Genomic DNA, 23,187 nt, shown 5'->3' with positions numbered 1-23,187 from the left:
AAATAAGATCTATATTGGTATGAAAATTATTTACATAAATACATAACTTTTAAATTTGAAATTACATTCATTTTCTAAAAGTTCTTTTTTTAAGAAATCGGAACAGAGCCCTATAACCCAGCGAAACCACCTGAATCATGTACCCCGATTCCCCCCCCCCCCCCGAGCTATGTTGTTTGTCCTTGTGTCCCAATGATCAACAAAATTTGGACTACTCTATCATTATAGCATTATATATAATAGGAATTATCCGTGCCTAAAAACACGAAACAATGCATTTTGAACACAAAAAGTTTTTATCTCAATTTTTTTTTTTTTGATCTCTCATCGCTATTTTCAATTTTCTAATCTAGAAACCCAACACCCACTACAACCGTCGGATCGAATTTTCAAGAGATTATATCTATCAATTCGAGAATATACTTCCTAATATAAATCTCCTAACCTTATGACTGGTAAATTCTTTCAATTGTTGCTTTTAAGTTTTTTCCTTAAAAGACTTGATTATCTTTCTGAATTTAAATCAACTCAATAATTGATTTCCCACTAATGTTAATTTCCTTATATTCAATTCCATAATTGCTTTTAAATTGTTTCCTTTTAGGTTGATTTCCACATGTAGCAAAAAAATATTGAATTGAATGTGCGGAAATCAAGTTTAAAGGGAAATCAATAATTGATTTGATTTAAACTCAAAAAGATAATCAAGCTTTTTTAAGAAAAAAACTTAAAAGCAATTAATTAAAAGAATTTACCAATCATAAGATTATGAGGTTTTATATTAGGAAGTATACTCTCGAATGAACGGATATAAACTATTCAAAATTTGATTCGACAATTGTAGATGGTGTTGGGTTTATATGAGTAGACAAAAACTGCTCTATTTTATAATATAGATATATACTCCATCCGTCCCAAATTCTTTGTCCGGTCCGCAAAACGGAGTGTTAAAAATAATACAATTTTTTCAAGAAAAAATTCAAACTTTTTTCACAAATTAAAAATATTCATTGATATCTAGTAAGTTGTTGAAAAACTTTTGATTTTTTCTTATAAAAATTGTATTATTTTTAACACTCCGTTTTGTGAACCGGACAAAAAATTTGAGACCAAGGGAGTATATATATATACACACACTATAATAAACTCCATATACAACCCACCATGACTTGAAAGAAAAAAGCAGAAAAATAAATGTATACATCGATTACTTAATTGGTTGTATAATTACTTATTTACTCTTCTCGTGGAACTAATAATGATCTCTGGTAAATGAATATAGACAACTCAAGTGACTGAAAAAGGTTAGGTCCTGCTCAACATTATTATGCAGATAGGGATGAGAAAAAGAAACGTCAAACTGTAAATCTAGTTCAAATCAATCCGACTAGTTCAATTCGTTTTTTAATAGTGTGGTTTGATCTCGATTTTAAATTATTAGCCTTGTTCAATGAATTGGTTTGAAAATTGTTATTAGCGATTCCGATTCTAATCCGATTTGAACTGTACGCATGTGTATTGTGTGTACATACATACATATATGATTTAGATACGCCAAATAAACTTGCGCTAAAAGCATCCGCAATGTAATAATCAAAACTAAAAGGTTGATAAAGTTAACAATGTTTGCTCAAAAAAGTACTCACATTGTAATAACCAAACTTAGCAACATCTTAGCAACTCATCAAATTTTGGCATTTGAATAATCAGGGCATGGATAGTTTCTGGTCTCCCCGTGCTAACTCTAACACTCTCACTAACCCCCGCTGATATATATCGCGTGGCAAAAAAAATCAAAACTAACAACTTTTTGCCAATAATTAAATCTAATGTTCTCCATATTTTCTCAATCAAGTACATCTATCATTGCACAAAACATCTCTCTCTCTCTCTCTCTCTCTCTCTCTCTCAACAATGTTTTCAAAAAATAATTTTAAAAAACTATTTTTTTAGGAAATTTTAAAAAAATAATTTCAAAAAACTGTTATTTTGAAAAACTTTAAAAAAAATTGTTTTCAACAACCGTTTTTACATTTCTTTTTGAAAAAACTATAATATTTTTCACTAAACTCTTTTTTTTTCAAAAAAACTATTCAAATTATTATTACAGTTTTTAGTTTTTAGAATTTTATAGTTTGAAAAGATGACGTGGTAAGTTTTGGTTATCCAATTTTGATTATTACGTTGTGGACGACATTGCTAAGGTTAGCAACGTCTTAAATGGATAATCAAAAGGTGATGTGGCAACTTTTGATTATCCAATTTTGATTATTACATTGTGGATGCTCTAAGTCCTAGTCAATTAAGTTCATATTCTAATAGTCCACTCCACCATCCTATTCCTTACCTGTCAAGACAATTGCCCTTAAATTACTATATATGCAAACATATTACTATATTAAAGAAAAACTTGTTTATGGAGCTTTCTATAAAGAAAGTTTACGTAGTTCAATCTCGATCGTCCAAAAATATATTGAATGATTCGGATTGAAAATAATTTATTACCAGTAATAGATTATCTATCAGCGATAATAGAATATTTTTAATCCGAAAAGCCCAAAACACTTTTAGACGGTTGAGATTGAGCGGCCCAGTAAAGAGCCACTTTCCGTGAATAAATCTCTCATAATATGAACCTCACGCAGTAAACCTAAATTGCATCCATCCCTCTTTCCCAGCTAACAATAATTATTCTCTGCAAGCCACTATGATATCTCTCTCTCTCTCTCTCTCTCTCTCTCTCTCTCAATAGCGCTACTTGATAATCCTACACACACGAATAGAATAAAGAGATCTCGTTGACAACACGAGTATAAAATTACACGACACCAAAACTTTCAGGTATCCAAAACTATACGTACTGTTTGGTGAGCTTCCTTGTGTTTACCAAAAAGGATTAAAGGTATAAAAAAGAGAGGAAAAAAAAACAAAGAAGCGCCAAGCCTTGCACGCAAGAGATTTGAAATCATTGCTCTAGACCAACTCGTAAAATGGTAAAGATAGACTACTCACTGAACACACACAGGTAGTTTTAACTATGAAAACATTCTATTAACCGAAAACATTAGTATAAGATTGCAATGCAATTCTTTTCCCACCTTGCTCCTGGCTCTCTTTAACAAATTACAAAAGGCAAAAAGCTCCCTTGCAACAAACTTTGATCTAGATTTTACAAGATGGGATATCAAGGCAAAACTAGGAGTAATAAAAAGCTTACCACGGGAAAAAAAAAATATAAAAAAGAAGGAAAAAGAAGAAAGCTGAGAAGACGATAAAAAGGCAAAATAAAGAGAAAATCCCCTAAAACCCAAACCCCAAGGCACCTGAGAACTGTTAGAACTAGCAACTGTAAACCTGACCCATCATACGAGGCTCCACATTTTCAATTCTTAGAAACTGAGCCTGCCTTAGCACTATAGAAAAGATGTTGAAGGAACCTCTCCTTATAATTTAGATCAATGAAGCTGAAAGTAAGGCAGATCCCACAGGGTGGCCCAATTGAAGAATTAGCCAGTGGCTTGTCTCCGGCAAATCAGCCTGTAAAAAGATCATAGGCCACCGCTTGTGCAACATAAGGCTAGCAACCATTCACAGCCCCATTAGGAACAATCTTTTCCTCTGCAGCTGATTTGGCACCCTTTAGAGTGTCCCCAGATTTATCAGTTGGTAAGTCTTTTGAAAGACTAACATCCCCATTGGACTGAACATCCGGGACAGATTCTTTGACCAAATCAGAGGCAACTTCAGAAGACTTCTGCGATTTCAGTTCTCCATTCGCACCTTCTTCCTTGTTCCTTTCATCAGTTGGCTTCCCTTCCCACATCTGTATTAATATGGCCTTAGTTAAACAGACTAGCTCAGCTTTGATTAAAATTACAAGTATCTCGGAAAAGGAGGTTTTGAGGTTTCATATTGTAACACAATGCAAAAACAAATTGAACACAAATAATATTGATGGATAGTGATAGCAGACAGAAAACAAAATTCAACTAAGCTGTATTTAAAGGAAGCATTCATATGTCTTGCCTGCTTTTGGTACTGCTGTTGCTTGGCCTTCTTCTCCTGAATTGTGTTCTGGCGACCCTCATAAAAACCAAAATCATCTAGGATACACGTCCTGCTGGAATGATCTTTGAATATTTTGAGCACCTGAAGCCCCTGCTCCAATTTAACCTACACAAAAAGCAGGCAAATTGCGGTTGAATTCATAAAAAGAACAGAAAAATAAAGATAACACCACCAGAGATAACACATACCTCTTGAGTATCTCTACTGTTAGTCACTGGTTTGTTCTCGTTATTTTCCAGGGTAATGTGCTTCAACAGACTATTAGGCACATCCTTTACAATGTGCCACTTGACAGGGAAGCAGCCATTCCACTTGTCTTGTTGCCAATACTCAAAATTCTTGTGAAAATCAACAGGCCCAACCATCTCCGCAACACCGACAAATTGCCCACTAGTATTAACCTACTCCAAAACAATTCCAAATTAGATGCTAAACCAATTAAAGTCCTGAAAGAGAGTTCTTGTTAAGAAAAAAGCAAGCTAAACACTACTCACAGAGAATAAAAGAAAAATAGTACAGCCACCAGACTTCTGCTGAGCCTCCTGATATGCTGCATCAAGCTTTTTATTACCATTTGGTGTGCTTGCCCACACATTATACTTGATGCTCTTATGGACATCATCCTCGCTATACGACTTAATAATGAAGAACTTTGCATCACTATAACTCTCCGGGAAATCTACTTTGTTGTATTGCTCACGGTCTGGAATCAAACTTGCCTTATCCTTCTCGTCGTCGATGTTTGCAGTTAATGGGACATTCTGCCCCTTAACCACCATGAAAACTGGAGTAAACCCCTTTTGTTGGTTCTTGGTTCCCTTGGCCCTAGGTCCCCTGTTTAGCTCATTCAAACCATCTATGTTCTCGTTACCAAAGAGACCATTGTTTCGCCCTCTGGGTTTGTACTTGCCATCAACAGCCGACCACCCGCGTCCACTTAATCGTGAATCATAACCATTAGATCCAAAAGCAAAACCAGACCTGAATGTGCTCCCATACTGACCATATACTTTGTTAGGGTACACCTTATTCATATATCCATTAGCTGTGTTCATTCCGGACATTTGCCTTGATTGATTCAAGCCCTGCAAAAATGGCAAAACAGTTTTCTTTTAGGCAAAATCCATAATGGCTCCACATTATTTTAGAAGAAAATAAAAACAACAGAGGCTAACTAATCACACCAATAAGGCATGCATAAACGTTACAGCAAATGCCTTATCTACAACCTAAATGATTTCAGGATGAGGTTGAAAGGATCAGGCAATTCAGCATTCGCCCAAATAATTCAAAGATGAGACCAAATTCACCAGAAGATTGGTTTATACTATTTCAAACTGATTTAACCAAGAATTCCAAAGCACTACCCGTCTGCATCAAATAGCAGGACAAGAACTCTACATGGAATGAGATCACATACCATGTAATGAGAATTAGGACGATAACTCTGATTCTTCGAACTTGGGACATTATTTGCAAGCGCTATCGGTGAAACCATTGATGTACTAGATACAGGCCTATGTTGCCCATCAGAAAATACATCCAACCAAGGGATTGGAGACCTCATACCATCGTATCCATATCTTGGATCTTGAAATCCAGATGCAGAAAATCCTCCAGGCAGACCACCCCTCCCGAAAGAACCGTTCGAATTATATGATCCATTCTGATATGTTTGCTTCGTGGCGGCAGATCCATTATTCCCCTTTATGGCCCCACCATTCACCATACCATTTGAGTTCCCATTTGTAGTATCCACCGACAAAGGAGCCTGATCAGAAGTTGCAGATGAGGAAATATCGCCTTTGGCAGGTACAGCTGAAGTAGGGTTGTATGGTGCGCTTGTTGGGGTCAGGGGTTGGAAATATTGAGTAGGATACTGGTAATGCTGAGCCCCATATAAGTTCCCATCATGTCCCATAGCTGGAACTGGGGAACCAGCTGGAGAATATGGTCCATAGGGATACCCATAGCCAGGGTGATACATAACCGACCCGTTGTCCCCATAAACTCCCTGAGAAAGGGTAACAAAAAATGATCACAAACTACAAAGAAAACAACCCTCAACTCAAACAGTACCAACAAATAAAACCACAGTTATAAAGACAATTGATACATGCTAATGATCACATTCCATGACACCACACCACACCACTCAATTCTTCTCTCTTCTTCTTTTTTGTATCAGCACACCACCCAATTAAACAAGCCGCACAATTGCAAAGGGACCATGGATCCATTAAGCTCGTTGAGATCATATTATATCTTTTTCTTACTTTTACCATCCACCAAGAGAATTAACAGGAATTCTGCGCACAGAGACTCCAGTGAACAGATCTGAGCACGAAAATATGTACCCGTAGTACAGCTCGGGGACTAAACATCACTATTTACATAATCCAAAAAGTTTACACTCCCTTTCATCATGGATCCAAGACAAACAATAATCACAAGAAATAGGAGTCAACTCAAGTACTTACATGAGGCACTTCAACTCCCTCAGGATTCATGTATCTGGCGAAATCGTCCCACTCATTAGCAGTCCCATCATAGCCTAAAGAACAAGGTTCAATAGAGTCAATAAAAAACTAGGCTTCCCATTTCAACATTGTAATCATCGAAGAGCAAATATATAGCTATGTATAGAACAGTACTCCTTGAAAATAAAGCAGCACTAGCCTCCAAAACAGTTTAGGTTTGAATTTTCTAGTTTGACAACTCAAGTCTTTAAGAGGGATTAACAAAGGACTCAATATCTATACCATAATAATGAGCAGCATATGGATAACCATTGGGGTGATAGCACATGGCTGGGTCCACGAAAAAATCCTGTAATGGCGTCATCGAACGCTCATACGGCTGGATCTGGACATTTGTGGCATCGCCTGAGTGAGCAGAAGTCTGCACAGAATATATCAGTAACCATTTTATGTCACACATCCAGCTACTACTTATTAAACAAATCTGTAAATTAAAAGAATCACCAGAAAAATATGAAAGAAAAATCACCTTCTTGGTAGGCTCAGGAATTTCCAGGGTCTTAGCTTGAGAATCCAAGGATAAATTTTTCAGCAAATCTGCAGCTTCTGTAGAAATAAAAGTGAAGGAAATTCCGTGGTTCGCAATTAAAAAAAAAACCTATAAATTACACAATCTTCCAAATTCTAGTGAAATCAATTACAAAATAAAAGGAACAGTCTGAAATCTCAATTTATCAGCAAGGAAAAAACAACCACGACCCAATTTCAAGCCTACGAATCCAGATCTTAAAATATATACAAGAGTAAAAAAGTAAGACATGGAAAGCTACAATAAAAGAACAATCTTTTCTATACCAACCAACCTTTCCAGATAGCTATTCTGGAAAAAATCTGGGAAACACCAGACTAGTACACAGATAACCCAACGGGGCATAGAAAAACAAAAGACCACATAAATAAGAACGAATTCCTTCAACCTATCAAAGCAAGAATTTTCACATATCTCATGTCCACGCAACAAAAAGACTCTCCCAAAATTCCCAAATCCAAAACCCTTGACAACAAAGAAGATGTACCACCATAGATCTATCTAGAGACAGCAGATCAGAAAAAGAAAAGAAAAAAGGAAAAGTCAAATAATGGTTGGTAAGGATACGATCTGCGGGAGGAGAAACGGTAGCCATGAGCGGATCTCGAATCTAAAACCCTGATGAATCTGATAGGGGGTTTTGGGGAGGAGAGAGAGAGTGCGAAATTTCCTAGAGAGAGAGGAGGGGGAGGAGACAAGGGCGGAAATATCAGCCGCCAAGAGAGGGAAAGAGTATGGGGTTTTTAGGGGATGAGAGAGAAAGAGAGAGAGAGGGTTTTGATCCATCCAAATTGTGGTGATTCAAATAGCACCACCGTTTTCGCACACTTGTCGTCCCTCTGTTTTCCACTTTTTACTTTCTAGTCCCCGTTTGTGTTACCCGCGGGTGATTTAAGTACGTCATCGCGTGATTCCTATTGGTTGATTAGTGTGCCACGAAGACAAAAGCAGACAGAGCTTTCTGTTAGAGTACTTTTTAAATTTAATGGACCAAATATGATTCGTCGGTGAGAAAGTTGTAAGGTACGCAGGCTGTGATTGTAGTTTTGTTGCCGTAACTGATACTTAGGGGTTAAGGTGCCAACCACAGAAAATGAAGTAAAAAGTCTGAAGCCCTAATCATAAAAGGACAAGGATGGGTATCTTCCTTTGATGGGCTTGGGCCTCACTACGGTGGTCGTCCCTTACTTGGGCCAAATCAACTTTAGGTGACCATCTTGGACTTCCCTTTTGTACCACTACTAGGTGAACTTTGCTCTCATTACTTCATGTAGTACTTGTTTCTAGTCTTGGTTATACTTGTACTTAAAAAGGCTTGCACATCCCTCAAAGGGTGATGATTTCACAACCCAATCTAGGTGAACATCTTTTAACTTGCCATTTGGTATTACTATATGGATTTGTTCTCATAACTCTATGTGCTTGTTTCTAGTTTTGGTTATACTTGTACTCCAAATGACATGCACATTTTAGAGCACATCTCCAACCCATTTCTAAAACTCCAAAGTGGAGAATGGATGTAACATCAGAGGGAGATTTTGTAATTTATTCTCATTTTTTGTACTTTATGAGATAAAATTTATGAGGAACCCATTATACTTTTTAGATGTATTTGGGTCTCCAAATTACCTTTGGTTCTCCAAATATGGAGACCCTACTCTCATTTTGGAGAAAAAATCACTAAAAGAATAAGGGGTCTCTTCTAGATTCTCTGCAAAAAGTGCGAATAAATTATAAAATCTCCCTCCATTATATCACATTTATTTTCCATTTTAGAAATTTAGAAATGAGTTGGAGATTAGATAATCGTCTTTTGATGAGCACATGAGCACACTCCGGTTTGAGCACATGAGCGCACTCCGGTTGACCCTTTTTTTACTCAATGGATTAACTCTCATAACTTCGTGTACTTGCTTGTTTTTGTGGAACTTGGACCCCAGATTGAACATAAAGGGCAAAATGGTCTGAAAAGCCATGGTTACAATATATTGGTCGTTAATTACTGTTTTCGAATGTCATGTTTTGAGAATTTTGACACCATCAAACCGGTGAATATTGCTTGTACCCACCATTGAATGGTATTTTTTCCCAATTATCAACAATCTATGTAATGAATGTGGTAAAAAGCATAATTACCCTTTTCTCAACCGAATCTCTCTCCCCCGGTTCCCATCCTTTTTGGCAATATCCCTAATTATCATTTTTATACGCGTTTTCTTATTAAAAAAATATTATGTTACTTTTGAAATCACTCTTTCCTCATTTTGATGAATATACATGTAGCCATATCACACATGCCACCACACCATTTAAAATTCACTACTTTTTTGTTGAAACGTTTTTTTTTTTAATTTTTTAAACGAAATTCACTACGTTCTCCCCTTCTCCGTTTTTGGAATACCCTTTAAAACATAACTCTTACACATTCAGTCTAAAGGATTATAGTTCAGTTTTTTGATCATTTATTACCATTTTCTACACGATTCATTATACAATAAATTTATTATTGAGCAGGGAAAAATATCAGTTTTGTATGTTTATTAATAATAATAATAATGTGGAAGAATTGATGTGAATCAGAATATGGAAGTACAAAGGTTGAGACAAATGTGTTCATGTCTAATTAAGGTCTAGATGTCATTCGAAGTTATTCAAACGGGTTAAAGAGAAATTGCAATTATACTGTTGAGATTGATTCAGAAGCAAGATTGGCTAGTGATGAATAAAGGGGGAAAATGGTAGGACAGGAAAGAAGAGTCTGGCTTCACTATAGTTTCTAATCCCCTTCCCGCTCAATTTTTCAGGGAGATCATATCGGTCTCGCAAAGATAGCCTACAAGACTATTATTTGTTCATACTTCATACACTTGCTGATATCCGGCCAAATTTATTTGTGTTATTAAGATTTTTCTTTATAGGTATACAAAATGAACGATCTATATCATCTGGAATGAGCTCATAAAAGCTACACACTTGAAGGGGCCATAATAAGATTAAAATGGGACATGAGCCGGCCGCAAGAAAGAATGGATTACCTATTCCAAGGAAAAACAAAGAATTAAGGACTACCATTTACCTAAGATTGCAGTAATCAGGAGCAGGAGAGTTGACCTCGATGGTTTGACCTTCTTGCTCCATCTTAAGAAGTCAATTCTCACATCTAAATTAAGTATTTTTACTGTTAAAATAGTCAATGAGAAACTTATTATTGTTGATCGATCTATTCATGATGTGTTAATGGAATTTTAGTTAATTAGAGTTGCAATGATGTAATCTTGGAAAAAGTCAACTCTTCTATAAATGAGTTTTTTTGGTAAATAACTCTTCTATAAATGAGTTGGTGTGCCCACTGTCCAGTAACCCCAAGGATTTTCTTATTTGAGTTAAAAAAAATTATGTTTTGAATGTATCACAACTTTTGTAGAAAGGTTGATCTTTTGCAAGCGCTTTTAAACTCACTAAAGATAGGTACACTAAAGATACGTACACTGTCTTTTTACACTACATCTTATGTGGAGCCTATTTCGGGTCTCAAAAAAATCCAAAAAATTCCTGATAAATTTTAAAATATTGTTTTATGGGGTCCTGTAAAAAATCAGCTTTAACAGATATCGGTAAGTATCATTTCTAGATTTGTAGTGAAGAAACTGCGCAGATGAACAATTTCATCCCTACGAATCAAGAAATAATACTTATCGATATCCATTGGAGCTGATTTTTTACAGGATCCCATAAAAACAATATTTTAGAATTTATGGATATTTTTCTGAATTTTTGTGAGATCCAGAATGGATCCCATATAAAATGTAGTATAACGTGTAGTGTAATTATGTAGTGTATGTAGCATCGCTTTTAAACTAGAGAATAGAAAGTCAAAAGTTTCAAAAAATTGGCATTTATAGTTATTAGTACTACAGTACTAAATTTTTATTTTAAATTAGCATATTTTGACAGAGAGTACTACGAGGTCTTCTTTTACGTGTGTAATAATATTACGTACCTTTCCTTGATGATCTTAAATATTTAGTATAATGATTTCTTTGGTTTCATTATGTAAGGCCGGCCCTGGGCTAAGGCGGATAAGGCGGCGGACTTAAGCCCCGAAATTTGACTAAAAATTAGGGCCCAAATATGTATACCTATGTATGTAATATATATTTAATTAGTGCTTCCATCAACCAAAGGAGGTAGTTGGCGAAGTGGTAAGTCTAAGTATTGCTACACCGCAGAAGCAAGATTCAATTCTCAGCCCAAACAGCTCGCTACTTTTTTTCATTCTTATGATTTTGTTTTCCTTTTGAGGTTATTTTTTTATCTCAGAGCCGGCCCTGAATTTATGTTATAGCAATTACGTAATGTTATTGCAATTACATTTATTTTAGGGAGCATATATTCTTGATGGGACAAAAATAGTACAATTTTTCTCTTTTATTTTATAATAAGATGTCCAGGCCAATTTGCACACACCCTAACTAATTTAATCCTAAGGTACCATTAATCCACCGTCCACTAGCGGAGACCACATCAGGACTAGAGAAAAGTAGCGCTCCTTTCATAATAATAAACTAGTGCATATATCCAATCAACACAATTTTCTATAAGAAGAATTTGTTTACAAACAGAAGACTATACTTTATTGTCATTATTGCAAACAGCAATAAACATAAACACACATACCTCACATCTCGATCAAGACATGACAACAAACAGGGGCCAAAATTGCCCACATACATTATTCAATGGAACCAACAAAACCGAGCTTTACGTCCCAATCACTTGGGGTCGGCTACATTATTCAATGGAGCAAAAAAATAAAAAAAATAAAAACAAATCAAGAGGCTCTACTCCTCAGCAGCAGCAGCCGTAGTATTGGACCTATTGGTTGAAGTGTTGACAAGCACAACCAGTGGACTCCTAACAGAATGAAACCCATCAGACCAAATTATCTCACCAAAATCATACCTCCCTTGTGAGTGCTTCTCTGGTTTCAGAGTCACATAGTATGACATTTCTTCCCAAAAGCATGAAAAGATCAACACCCTTGGCCATACCTTTACTTCCACTCCATTAGGCTCCACGATGCTTGCGAAATAAATGGCTGTTTTCTTCCTCCCGACGTTACGGACTGTCCTCTTGAGGGTCATCGTTGATTGGAGATTTGAAACTGTTATGGAGGGGTAATTCAAATTCGAGTTGGTTAGGGGGAATGATTTCGGACAACTGATGATAGTGCCGGGAGAGATTTCCACAATTCGCTTTATTTGGCTGATAGTGTAGCCAATGTTGCAGAGGAAGAGAATGTAATCCGTTGTTTTCAAGTCGTAGACTAGCCCTGGATCCATTGCTCTGACGGGATCGATGTGGCCAGCACCAATGTCAAATGGATCGGCAGGTTTCGCTATTCCCCCATATAAGATACTGTCCTGTGTCGTGTCGCTAGTGTAAGCTACGACAACAAAGACAGAGAGCACAAGTCAAGAGGAAACAGTGGGTGTCTTAATTAAGTTACCAATAATTTCTACGCTAAGATGAAAATGTAATTGTTGCTAACGAAAGTTGATAAACGAAACTAGAATTGACAACGCGCTTGGAATCATCCCCCAAAATTTGCAGGTCTTCGAATAGACAAAACGGGAATGACAAATAAAATTGTCTGACTAGCAGTTCTTCGAACTACTTTGGGAAGTTAATTTTGAGAAGTACTTCACTTCTTACAAAATACTAACCTATTTCTCTTAGTTTTCATCTGGGACCCTCCATAAAAGGGTAGGTTGTTGGAAGCACATTTCTATTTCTTATTAGGGATCGGTTTTAAGACATCAAAAAGTGAGGAACTTTATTGTCCCTTTGGATGATTGCCCATAGAAGCATGCATAGTACTTTTGAATGCCTCCAGTAGGTTTTCCGCTGTAACCCAATGAAACACTATGTCTTTGTTTAAGAGGATGTGTGATAGCTATGTCTTTTCATTATTTATGATAAGGAATTTTGTGATGTCCTAAGAATTGTCCTCCAACCCCACATGATGAAATGGAGTGGCCTTCATTTGATCATTACTGGTTAGGTTAGAACTGTTGCCTTTTGGTTCTAGATATCAAGCATGGTGGTCCATGGCCTAATTAGGAAAAAAGGATGAACGTTGTACAAACAGTAAAATCTTACAAAAATGTAGGCAGAATGATGTGGATGAAGAGAGAGTCAATCACTCTAAAACAAAGAACTCATAAAGAAGATGCCTCATAATTATGAGAATGGCACTTTCATAACATGAATGGTTCTGGTTTGATTAAGAAAATTGTAGACGAAAGGGATTATCACAAAAAATAGGCAAACCCAAAGGGTTAGCTCAAGTGGTAAGTAGGGCAGATGTAAGTGCCTCACAAGGACAAGTCTCTAGTTTAACTCCCAACTAAGAGAAAAATTCTTTGGATCACCCTCTTAAACAAAAGCTTGTGCAGAATGACAGCATTAGGGCGCTCTAGTTGGTGGTGCGGCCACGTGACCTAAGGTTGTGATTGGTGGGATTGGTTCTAGGTTACCAAATAAACAACAAGGGGAGGAAGGGTATCAACTATGCCATCGTTTCTTTTGTCACTGTCAAGGATGGACCTAAGGGCAAGTGGAGGCGATCGCCGCCTATACATTTGTAAAAACCATTTTAAAATACTAGTAGTAGGCTATGAGACATTAGTGAACTACATAGGCTTGTCCATTCCATGTTTTTAACGACTAATTAATTAATTCATCTGTGTATGTTTGCCCCTTCCAAAATTGAATTTAAGTGAGATCCGTCTCTGTTACCTGTAGTCATGAGAGCAGATCTGATGGCAGCAGGAGACCAGTCAGGGTGTGCTGATTTGAGGAGGGCAACTACTCCTGATACATGAGGGCATGACATGGACGTTCCCGACTGGAAATTCCAGTTCACGGACCGGGGATCGTTTGGTAACAAAGTAGTTGGTGGGGTCTTACAAGGCCATGCTGCTAATATGTTGATCCCTGGAGCAGTTATGTCTGGCTGTACTTACAAAAAAAGAAAGAAAAATTAAGTAATCAAAGTGATTTAGCGAATAGCACGAATAATTAACGGCACACTTCTTATGATCATTGAGGTTTGATGGAACACTTAGGTGCCCAATTTATCGCGCAAAATATGCTTTCTGAGAACGTTTTGCTATTGAGCATGTAGTTCGAAAGAAATAGCAATTGATAGTTCTATAAGTTTTATCAAATTCATGCTATCAAAAAAAACTATTGAACAAAAGGAAGCTCTCTCTCTCTCTCTCTCTCTCTCTCTCTCTCCCGTGCGTGCGCGCGCACAGTAATAGTCACACACACAACTCGCCTTTGGGACAACAAAAGTGAAAAATGGGAGGAGAGAAACAAACCCAAACTTGATATCAATCTCCTTCCTCTTTTCACACTATTCTTTTGATTTTCACGCGACAAACTTAATGCCTAAATGCCCCTGTCCTATTTGTACCTTTAACCATGCAGCCACAAATCTTTTGAACAAACGGCACCAAAATACTAAAAATAGCAATCTATAATACCAATATGGAAAAAAACATTTGAACTGTGCAACAACATTCAATCAGGGAGGAGGAGAAGGCTTTCTTCCAACTTGAGCAGCAGAGATCTCATGTTACACTAACACGGTATCCGTAGCGCCGGCCAGATGTCTTATTTTTATGCATCTTTTAGAACTTTCAAAAGGTGTTTAAGATCTGTGTGACTATAACTAGGAGTACAATTTAGTGTGTAATATTTCACCGCATTTACCACAAAAAACGTACATATTATCGCATCAATATTGAAATACGTGAAAGTCACGTTGGGACAGCAGAAGATTTCAATGACCATAGTTGAACAGACCCAAAAATCTAACTAATAAACGAAAATACAGAAAGAGATTCACTTAGGAAAAGCGTACAGCCATACACTACTTACCTTGAGAATATCTGGTGCAAGGGAGCTGGGACCCCTGGAAGAAAACATTGCAACAGCAGGTGCCGGTGACTTCTTGATAACAGTCATACTTGGTGATATCTGCACAACAACTACCTTCCCTCTGTCATATTGCATTACCAACCACAGTGTTACAACCTTGCATAGCATACTCACAGTTTAAAACGTGCTAAGGGGTTATACTGATGCATCACTTACTTGGGAGACAGACCTAGATAGTGATACATCCTGGTCCCTTGAATGATGTCGACAAGAATGGTGGGGATGATGTCCACCTCGGGAACCTGCCTGTTTACAGGCTCCACAAAGATCAGGGCTGAGGCGCTGGCATTGAATGCGGCTAATTCAGCCTCATCCACGAACACTGATCCAACGGTGGAGAAACACAAGATCACCTTACCCCTTGCTGTTTTTTTATTCCAATTCCGTCCCCTGCATACCCTACACATGCATGCTCTATATTGCGTCATAACAATCTCAGCAAACACTGAAAGACAGATGTAGAGAGAGAGAGAGAGGTTACCCATCAGCAAAATAATCGATTGCATACACCAATTCGGCATTAATTGGTTTGACAACGAAGCTTTGTCCCTGGACAAACAGGAGTCATCTAAGCGTTTCTCATGCACGATCTCAGCATTTTGGATGAGTTTTTCTGTACAAGGATTCTTACGAACCATTTTCCGTACAAACTATTTTCATACTGTAATTATCATTTCTATGATCGGACTAACAATCTTAGAGGTTTATGATTCATGATTAGAGCTTGAAATTACATAATAATAAAAAGTCTCGTGGGACAGCATTTTTGTGGATCGATCAGATGAAACCTTTGGTTTAAGAAAGACATAGATATTGAACAATCAGTCTCACAAAACATGAGAGAGGCCAGGCAATAAGAAGGCATGCAAGTATAAAATTACTTTCACTAATAATCCAATGAGAACGTCGCCCTCGATTGGCCACGGCAATCAAATGGACCTGAGAGGACCAGGGGAGGGGAACATAGAATACCATGTTATGAACGTCACATCAAATATGAGACACGAAAAGGAAAACATATGGATTGCAAATTTACTCTACCACAATAATAATGCACGAAGATCACTCTAGAAAAGGAGGTTACCACGAATGAGAGGTTACGATCCACCAATATCCGGGTTGGAAATGTTCGATCAATAGATGAAGCAGCCACGCAAATGCTCCACGGCGCAACATTGCCGACCAGAGAGGGATCTGGTCCGTCATTTCCCCCAGAAAACACTACACTAACACCCTGCTGCATAGCATGAAACGAACCAATATCAGCACTAGAAAGAAAGAAGGGCTTAAATGGCGCTGGCAACCCAAAAGAAGCTGATATCACGTTGACTCCATCGCCCAACGCATCATCAAATGCTGCTATTATATCAGCTTCAGTGCATTTTGTATCCATTCCTACACTCCAACAAACTTTGTACACGGCTAGTCGGGCCCTTGGGGCCCCACCCCTCGCAGTGCCTTGCGCAATGCCGAAGAAGCTTGCATTTTTAACTGATGATCCAACGGCAGTCGACGCTGTGTGGGTCCCGTGGCCATTGAAATCGCGAGCCGAGCGGTATTCTGATTTGCTTAGAGACCCGAATTTTCGCTCAAAGCCTTTGCAATAGTATTTAGCGCCGATTAGCTTCCGGTTGCATGCTCTTTTTGGATCAAACTTATCTCCGGAAACACATTGTCCCTTCCATGATTTTGGGATAGGCCCCGTGCCAGGCTCTTCCCGAAAGCTGTAAGATTCCGGCCAAATACCTAACCAATCACAAGTAGATGCATTGATACAAAATAGAGATGGTATTGAACCATCCAAAAGCTAAATGTAGGTTTTCTTCGATGAAACCAAATTTTAGAGTTGATAAAAAAAAGAGTAACTTTCTATTTCCGTAACTTGATTTTTCATTTTTGTAATCAAGAGGTGGCAAGTGCCTTTGGTGTTGACAAGTGTATATCAGGCATTGTATTTTTTAATCACAAATACTGGGTAATGGCCCCTTTTAGGTGAGTGACACCACAGATTTTTCCAATTCATGACCATGTCACTAGATTTGTAGATCACTTGGTACTCCATGTCCCGCTAGATTGCAACTTGTCTCCCCATACTGATACGGTCTCTTTGCCTCTTTGGGTGCTCGATACTGTAAGAACTGTATTTAAGATACCGTGAAACATGCTGTACTGTATCAGAAGGGCCACTAGGTTTAGAAGGTTGCATATCTGCATGCATGCCTTGTTATATCTCTATCAAATGATTACGGATCTTTTGAATAAGCATACATAGTCATAAAAAGGCTCGACTTCATAAGAATTTTCGAGAATACTATAGATGCACGCAGCCAGTGTGAGGTGGTAGATCAAGAAAGCAACAAGCAAGATCCATTTCTAAAAGGAAGTTCTTTCTGCACTCCTCTTTTCTTTCTAATAAAAACGATAAAGAAACAAAGTTAGGGTTACAAGATAGAAGAAAAGGCACACATAAGTGCAGTTTGAAGACCTGAATCAAGGACTGCAACAATTACGTCATGACCATAGGCTAGTTGCAATGGATTTGCTTCACTACTATGACTTGCCAAGTTAAGCCCCAAGAAGTCCCAGCTTCTAGTCGTGTGCAACTCCACCATTCTACTCCTGAACACCGATATAACTCCATCCATCTCTGCAAATTTTAATATCCTTACATACCTGATTTGCTCATCAACAAAAACAAACTTGACCAAAAAAAAAAGAAAGGAAGAGAGAAGATTACCAGCCAAGGTGGTGGCTTGGGTTGAATTAAGCATTGCTGAAAACCCTGAGAAGCTACGTTTGTAGCTGTACAGCATGGATTTCTCTGCCTCTTCTTTCCTACACATGAAGGAAACAAAAGAAAGAAAAAACACTCATAAGCGCTTAAGTTTAAGATTTGGCTCTAATTTTTTACTTTCCAAAAAGAGGAACGAGAGTAAAAGCTTTAGAGCTAGCAAATATTTACCTTGCAAAGACATTAGAGAGGAGCTGGAGGTGGTGATTAGTAGTAAGAATAGGATCATGGATTTTGTTAAGCCCCAAGTAAACTACATACACCTGTTAGCAAAGATAATTGAAGATTAGATGAGATAATAATAAGAGAAGGGATCATGAAAGTTTGAGAACAAATAGATTGTGAAAGGCATGCAGATACTTGAGAGGTGGATATTGAGTGACTCAAATAAAGTGAAAGTGAGAGGAATAAGGATAGGCCCCAAAAACACTGAAAAGAGATGGCCATGTCTCCCATATGCATGGTATAACAAACACACACAGCTTAAATACTGAAGTAAAAGTGATCTATGATCTCAATAAAGGGTGGTCGTTGGTTGTGGGGCGCGTCAATTTGAAGGCTTTGAAAGCTGCAAGAACACTGAATACCTCCATGGAACTATCATGATTTTAGTTTCCATTCTAAGCTATTTTTATAAAGAGGGGCCAGGTGATTTGCACCCTCCCTCTTTTCCTTTTACACATTTAATTTTTGCACTATGTATACGGGTCTGTACATAAAAGTACATTCATAAAGCTCCATCAGAGGTCCAATGAATACTGCAAACAGAAATGCATGTACACTTCATCATTTTGACTTGAACACTTTCTTCGATTAATTAGTCTCCTAAAACTAATCTTTAATAATTATTGGAATTCTTAGTACACACAAAGTACATTTAAGTTGACATAATGGCTTTCTAAAAATCGATATATCTTGTACAAGACAATGGTCACTATAATCATATTTTGATTTTGGGTACTTAAGATCCTTCTTTTAGGTCATTCTGCCATTTCAACCTACTTTTTGCATGTAACTAAACACACACACACACACACACACATTATCCTGGATAATAAGAGTTCATGAAACTTCGAAAGTATCAAACTATAAACACGTTATGCATTTCTGATATTCTGATCTTACATTCAATCAATTACATTCTGCAAAATTAAATTCAATTCTGGCAACTACGAAACTTTCTACAAAGTGGTTAAAAAAAGGGATTACACTTCTCACTGGGCTAACATTCCTTATGTAAGCATTCTACTTTTGAAGCTACTTTTGTGGTATGTATAACCATACTTCAATTACCTGGATACATAACAGGTGGTTGAGAATCTATTAAAGGTATATAGACTGCATTACTAAAACCTAGTCCTTCATAGCCAACATAAACACATCTAGGAAGCACTCTAGCTATTGAGGGACATTCTGATCTTTTACGTTACTTTGTTTATCAAGTATAAACAACGCTTTTTCACCTGACAAAATATATAGGGTAAAGAGGCTATTAAGCAGACTATTTGAGAGAACAATACTGCATTAGGCAACATAAACACATCTACTAAGCTGTGTATAATATAACCAGTGCAGACCCAGGCAATAACTTTTCCCCTGTCAAGTATAATTAGGGAATGCATTACATATTCATACTTGTCTGATTATATTTATCTTACTGACAATCCAATTAACATGACATACATTATGCACCTACTCAAAAGAATCAAGTTCTAGAAAGTTAAGGAATCTACCTATGTATATAAGCATCAACACAAGTAACTAGCTAGTACGTCAAGATCAGCTATTCTACAATGAGATGATAAGTAGACTTAGAGTGGTTAATATGCAACCGATGGAAATCATTGCTTAGTTAGGTCTTTCTTCAACGTCGCGTGAATTAAGCTCAATTGTATTGCGTAAATGCAATCTTATAATCAAGGACCTAAGACTTACGAATCACGCATGACCTTCCAAGATGAGTTTATCATTATGCTTTTCACATGAACACTAGGAAGATGCTTTGCCAACAGGCATCTGAATTCAGTCACAGGGAACCTATCATTGCATCTTCAAGCATCATAATTTCTGATTGAACTAAAGCATCTAGTTTGCTTTGATAAGCAGGGATTTCAAGTGCAACATTGGGATTTGTCCTCTCTCTAGAAGTATTTAAAGTTATCAAGGTTATACAACCAATATTAATACACCTCCTACAATGAAATGTACAAAAGGCAACTGAAATCATTGGAAACTGATCAGATTTACATTTAAAGGTGTGTATTCTCTCCAAATATGGATGTTGTAAAAGAATAAACTAGTAAACAGAACCAACTGGCAAGTCTCAACAAATACGACAAAATCACATGTCATGCATTCTCATGTCTAAGCATTACACAAAAATAATAAACCAAACCGAGCCTTACGTCTCACCACCCCAAAAAATAATCTGAAATTAACGAGCTTCCCTGCTTGTGCAAAATGAGCGGTAGGATAGTAGCTAAAAATGCTTGTGTGTCAGTGAGGACATCATTTATAGTTAAGAGTCGTATTTCACCACCTAAGCAATTTTATGAAGATCACATAGAGGTGAATGATGACATGAGTAATATGTTGAGTAGAACCAAAAAGCCAAGTTTTATCCACTGTGGGGTTATAAAATATCACTGACATTCCTTTCTTTAAGCATACTAAGAAATGGGATGTTTGAAGGCTGGAAGCTAATAACTAACTTGCCTGCAACTTTTGCGAAAAGGGTATTTTTCAAATTTTCTGTAGTGGTATGAGAGTAGTTCATGGTGAAGTTGCTTCTTGTCAGCCTCAGTTAGGTTTGTGTAATCCAATAATCTGTGGGAGAACTTAAGGTAAGGATATTTTAGACTTTGAATCAGGAATGGCAAGAGTTTCTGCAAATCACAGAATGAAGTGATAAGTTGGACCTTGTTCAGCAATGACAAGGAAATCCACTTAAAAACATTAAAAATAGGTGCCAATATAATTCATTTTGTTAAAGAACGAAAAGAACTGTCTATCACCTCACAGCAGTGCTGCAGAACTTTACTTGGACTACAAATTCCACATTGTGAAGATTCTAGGTAGATGTGAAGTGAGAAACGTGCTCCATAAACTGCCAAAAATAATATGTTGAATGTATCCGGTGAACACTCGCCACGAAGGACAAAATAGCATGTCATTTCCATTATTAGAAAGGGTCCAAACTTTGAAGGTGCCTTTTTAAACTTTGATGAATCATGGTATCTCCCTTATCTGCAGGTAAGGAAGTTGATTCCATGATTGATGTCTGGGGGTTTGGATGATGAGTCATCCGATTTTGCAAGGGTGCATTCTTTATCAAGGTAATCCAATTAAGGTAACTAATCTGGGGTGGTTTGCCAGCTTATGATCATCTATGGTGAAGATTAACACATCATATGCTGGTTAATGATATCATTATTGGCATATGTGTTCTTAGTCAATTATTCATTATTATCGCTTGAGGTGATTGATGTGTCTGTTTTTGGGTATGTCAGAGAGAGGTCAAAACTAGTGATAGTCCTAGTCGTGCTTTTCCAAGTCACACAGAAAAGCTATCCCAAGAATTTTCACAAGAAAGAGAATGTCAAACCAATAGTGGAATGTGGGACACTCAGCTCAGCTTTCCACTCCACAAAATTTTGAGCTTGTTGCATATTGAACATAATCCAAACCTATGTTCGAATGTGCGTGCATGAGAGAGAGAATTATCAAGCCTTTGGGACACTACAAAGAGGTCGAAAGAACCTCTCTTTTTTGTAACAAAAAGAAAAGGGGGAATTTTGGGTAATGATGTTTTGAAAATTTCGACATATATAAATATCAAGATATATTGTTAGAATTGCATTAAAGAAAGAGAGATACGTGTGCATTGAAACAAAGAGACATTAGCTTTTGGAACATGCAATCTTGTGTACAAAAAGAAAACTTTTGGGCTTATGCTTGGTCCTCACTCCATCTACTCAATACCATTTTTGTCCCCAAGTGTATCATGGTGTCAAGAGTGTTTCATTGGTCCCAGGTCCATTACAGTCCTTATAAAGCCTCAATTCAGGGGCATTTTAGGTACTTTGGACATAAAACTAATTGGCCCCTCCAAACCCCACTGTCCCCTAACAAACTTTATCAAGCCCAAAAGAGGGCACACCAAAGGCTCAAAGACATTGGAGTGAGAAGAAAAAGAACATTTTGTTACAAACTCACAAGGGTAAGAGTGAAAGGTGAAAAATAATACTGTAAGAACATATGAGAGATAAAAAGATACTTTAGTCGTTTATTTCGTTTCTCAGCCAATCTCACGATATTTTCTTTTTCCTCTCTTTTTTCACGGTAAAGTGTAAACCAACCCTAATAATTATAACACAGCTATAAATAATGCATCAACCCAGATTACTATATCCACAAACCAAACACATCATATCACTCATCCAACTGACCCATAAACATAAACAAACATAAAGTACACAAACACATGCATTAAATTAACAAAAATGGGGCCCAACAAACACTCTGATCTCTTTATGTAATATCCAACTTAACACGTATACGTGTATGAAAAATAGTAAAACATAAAAGCTGGGTTTGAATTGATCCGAACCTCAATCAGCCATGACGTCTTCGCTTTTGAAGAAAAGTGAAACTACTTGGAGAGAATTTTGGTTCACTCGCACCCAATTACGACCGAGAGTTTTTCCCCAATTTCTCAACTTAACCACTCCCAATTTCAAGTTAGCGGAGTTCCTAAAATGCCCCGCATGCCAACAGGTGGAAATGGAACGGCAACCGAACTGAAGGCCAATTACAAACACCGTCCTCCCAAATTGGTAAATACGTACAAAGCTTCAATTTTTATGGGTTTTGCAAGACGGATGCATGGTTTTTACTTTTTCCCCTTATATGGAGTATTTGACAGATGGAAGATTCTATTTCCACCACCCACAAAATGTCTAATTCTATATCAAAACCCGATAGTAAATTAGTAAATTTTTTAAAGTGTCACATTTTCTTTCCCTACCTAGCAAGTGTCTCGAATTTTAACGGTTTAAAATATGTTTTTAAGAACTGAGAACATAAATATGGTGATATATTTGTCAAAAGACAAAATACGGTAATTTAGCATCACTTCTATGACCTCAACAGGGTCGTTTCCTAACCAGTTTGAATTGATTGTGGACCATTCCGGGCCCATAATATGCATTTTGAAATCATATCAAACGATATCCGATCAATATAATTTT

At 37.2% G+C, this 23,187-nt stretch overlaps 2 protein-coding genes across 6 annotated transcripts; both read right to left on the bottom strand.

Annotated features, from left to right (window-relative positions):
• Window positions 1-3,026: 3,026 nt before the first annotated feature.
• Window positions 3,027-7,939, bottom strand: LOC131315364 (YTH domain-containing protein ECT4-like). Its single transcript, XM_058344540.1, has 9 exons — window positions 7,705-7,939; window positions 7,078-7,154; window positions 6,831-6,969; window positions 6,549-6,622; window positions 5,489-6,082; window positions 4,563-5,153; window positions 4,257-4,469; window positions 4,027-4,173; window positions 3,027-3,823 (listed from the first exon to the last, which is right to left on the bottom strand). The coding sequence occupies exons 1-9, from the start codon at window positions 7,730-7,732 to the stop codon at window positions 3,578-3,580; spliced, it is 2,109 nt and encodes a 702-aa protein (XP_058200523.1). The 5' UTR covers window positions 7,733-7,939; the 3' UTR covers window positions 3,027-3,577.
• A 3,775-nt stretch (window positions 7,940-11,714) lies between these two features.
• LOC131315363 (subtilisin-like protease SBT3.18) lies at window positions 11,715-22,825 on the bottom strand. 5 transcript variants are annotated; one of them, XM_058344539.1, is made up of 10 exons: window positions 22,548-22,825; window positions 18,110-18,201; window positions 17,885-17,982; window positions 17,633-17,794; window positions 16,232-16,893; window positions 15,629-15,696; window positions 15,304-15,561; window positions 15,088-15,208; window positions 13,939-14,155; window positions 11,715-12,583 (listed from the first exon to the last, which is right to left on the bottom strand). In XM_058344539.1, the coding sequence occupies exons 3-10, from the start codon at window positions 17,958-17,960 to the stop codon at window positions 11,979-11,981; spliced, it is 2,169 nt and encodes a 722-aa protein (XP_058200522.1). In that variant the 5' UTR covers window positions 17,961-17,982; window positions 18,110-18,201; window positions 22,548-22,825; the 3' UTR covers window positions 11,715-11,978. The 5 variants fall into 5 exon arrangements, with proteins under 5 accessions (XP_058200522.1, XP_058200517.1, XP_058200518.1 ...); XM_058344534.1 differs by lacking the exon at window positions 22,548-22,825 and adding an exon at window positions 20,953-21,187; XM_058344535.1 differs by lacking the exon at window positions 22,548-22,825 and adding an exon at window positions 20,953-21,185 and having other exon boundaries at window positions 15,304-15,546.
• Between the last annotated feature and the right edge of the window lie 362 nt (window positions 22,826-23,187).

The sequence above is a fragment of the Rhododendron vialii genome, chromosome 13a (assembly GCF_030253575.1).
Source record: "Rhododendron vialii isolate Sample 1 chromosome 13a, ASM3025357v1".
NCBI classification, from domain to species: domain Eukaryota; kingdom Viridiplantae; phylum Streptophyta; class Magnoliopsida; order Ericales; family Ericaceae; genus Rhododendron; species Rhododendron vialii.
This window is presented reverse-complemented; position numbering and strand designations above follow the sequence as displayed.

Coding starts and splice junctions, on each gene's coding strand:
- LOC131315364 (XM_058344540.1), bottom strand. CDS start 7,732: ATGGCTACCGTTTCTCCTCCCGCAGATC. Junction 7,155..7,704: donor CGTTTCTCCTCCCGCAGATC/GTATCCTTACCA, acceptor TTATTTCTACAG/AAGCTGCAGATTTGCTGAAA. Junction 6,083..6,548: donor AGGGAGTTGAAGTGCCTCAT/GTAAGTACTTGA, acceptor ACCCTTTCTCAG/GGAGTTTATGGGGACAACGG.
- LOC131315363 (XM_058344534.1), bottom strand. CDS start 21,117: ATGGAAATGACATGCTATTTTGTCCTTCGTGGCGAGTGTTCACCGGAT. Junction 18,202..20,952: donor TTCTGCAGCACTGCTGTGAG/GTGATAGACAGT, acceptor CTTTGCTAACAG/GTGTATGTAGTTTACTTGGG. Junction 17,795..17,884: donor CCAAGCCACCACCTTGGCTG/GTAATCTTCTCT, acceptor TAAAATTTGCAG/AGATGGATGGAGTTATATCG.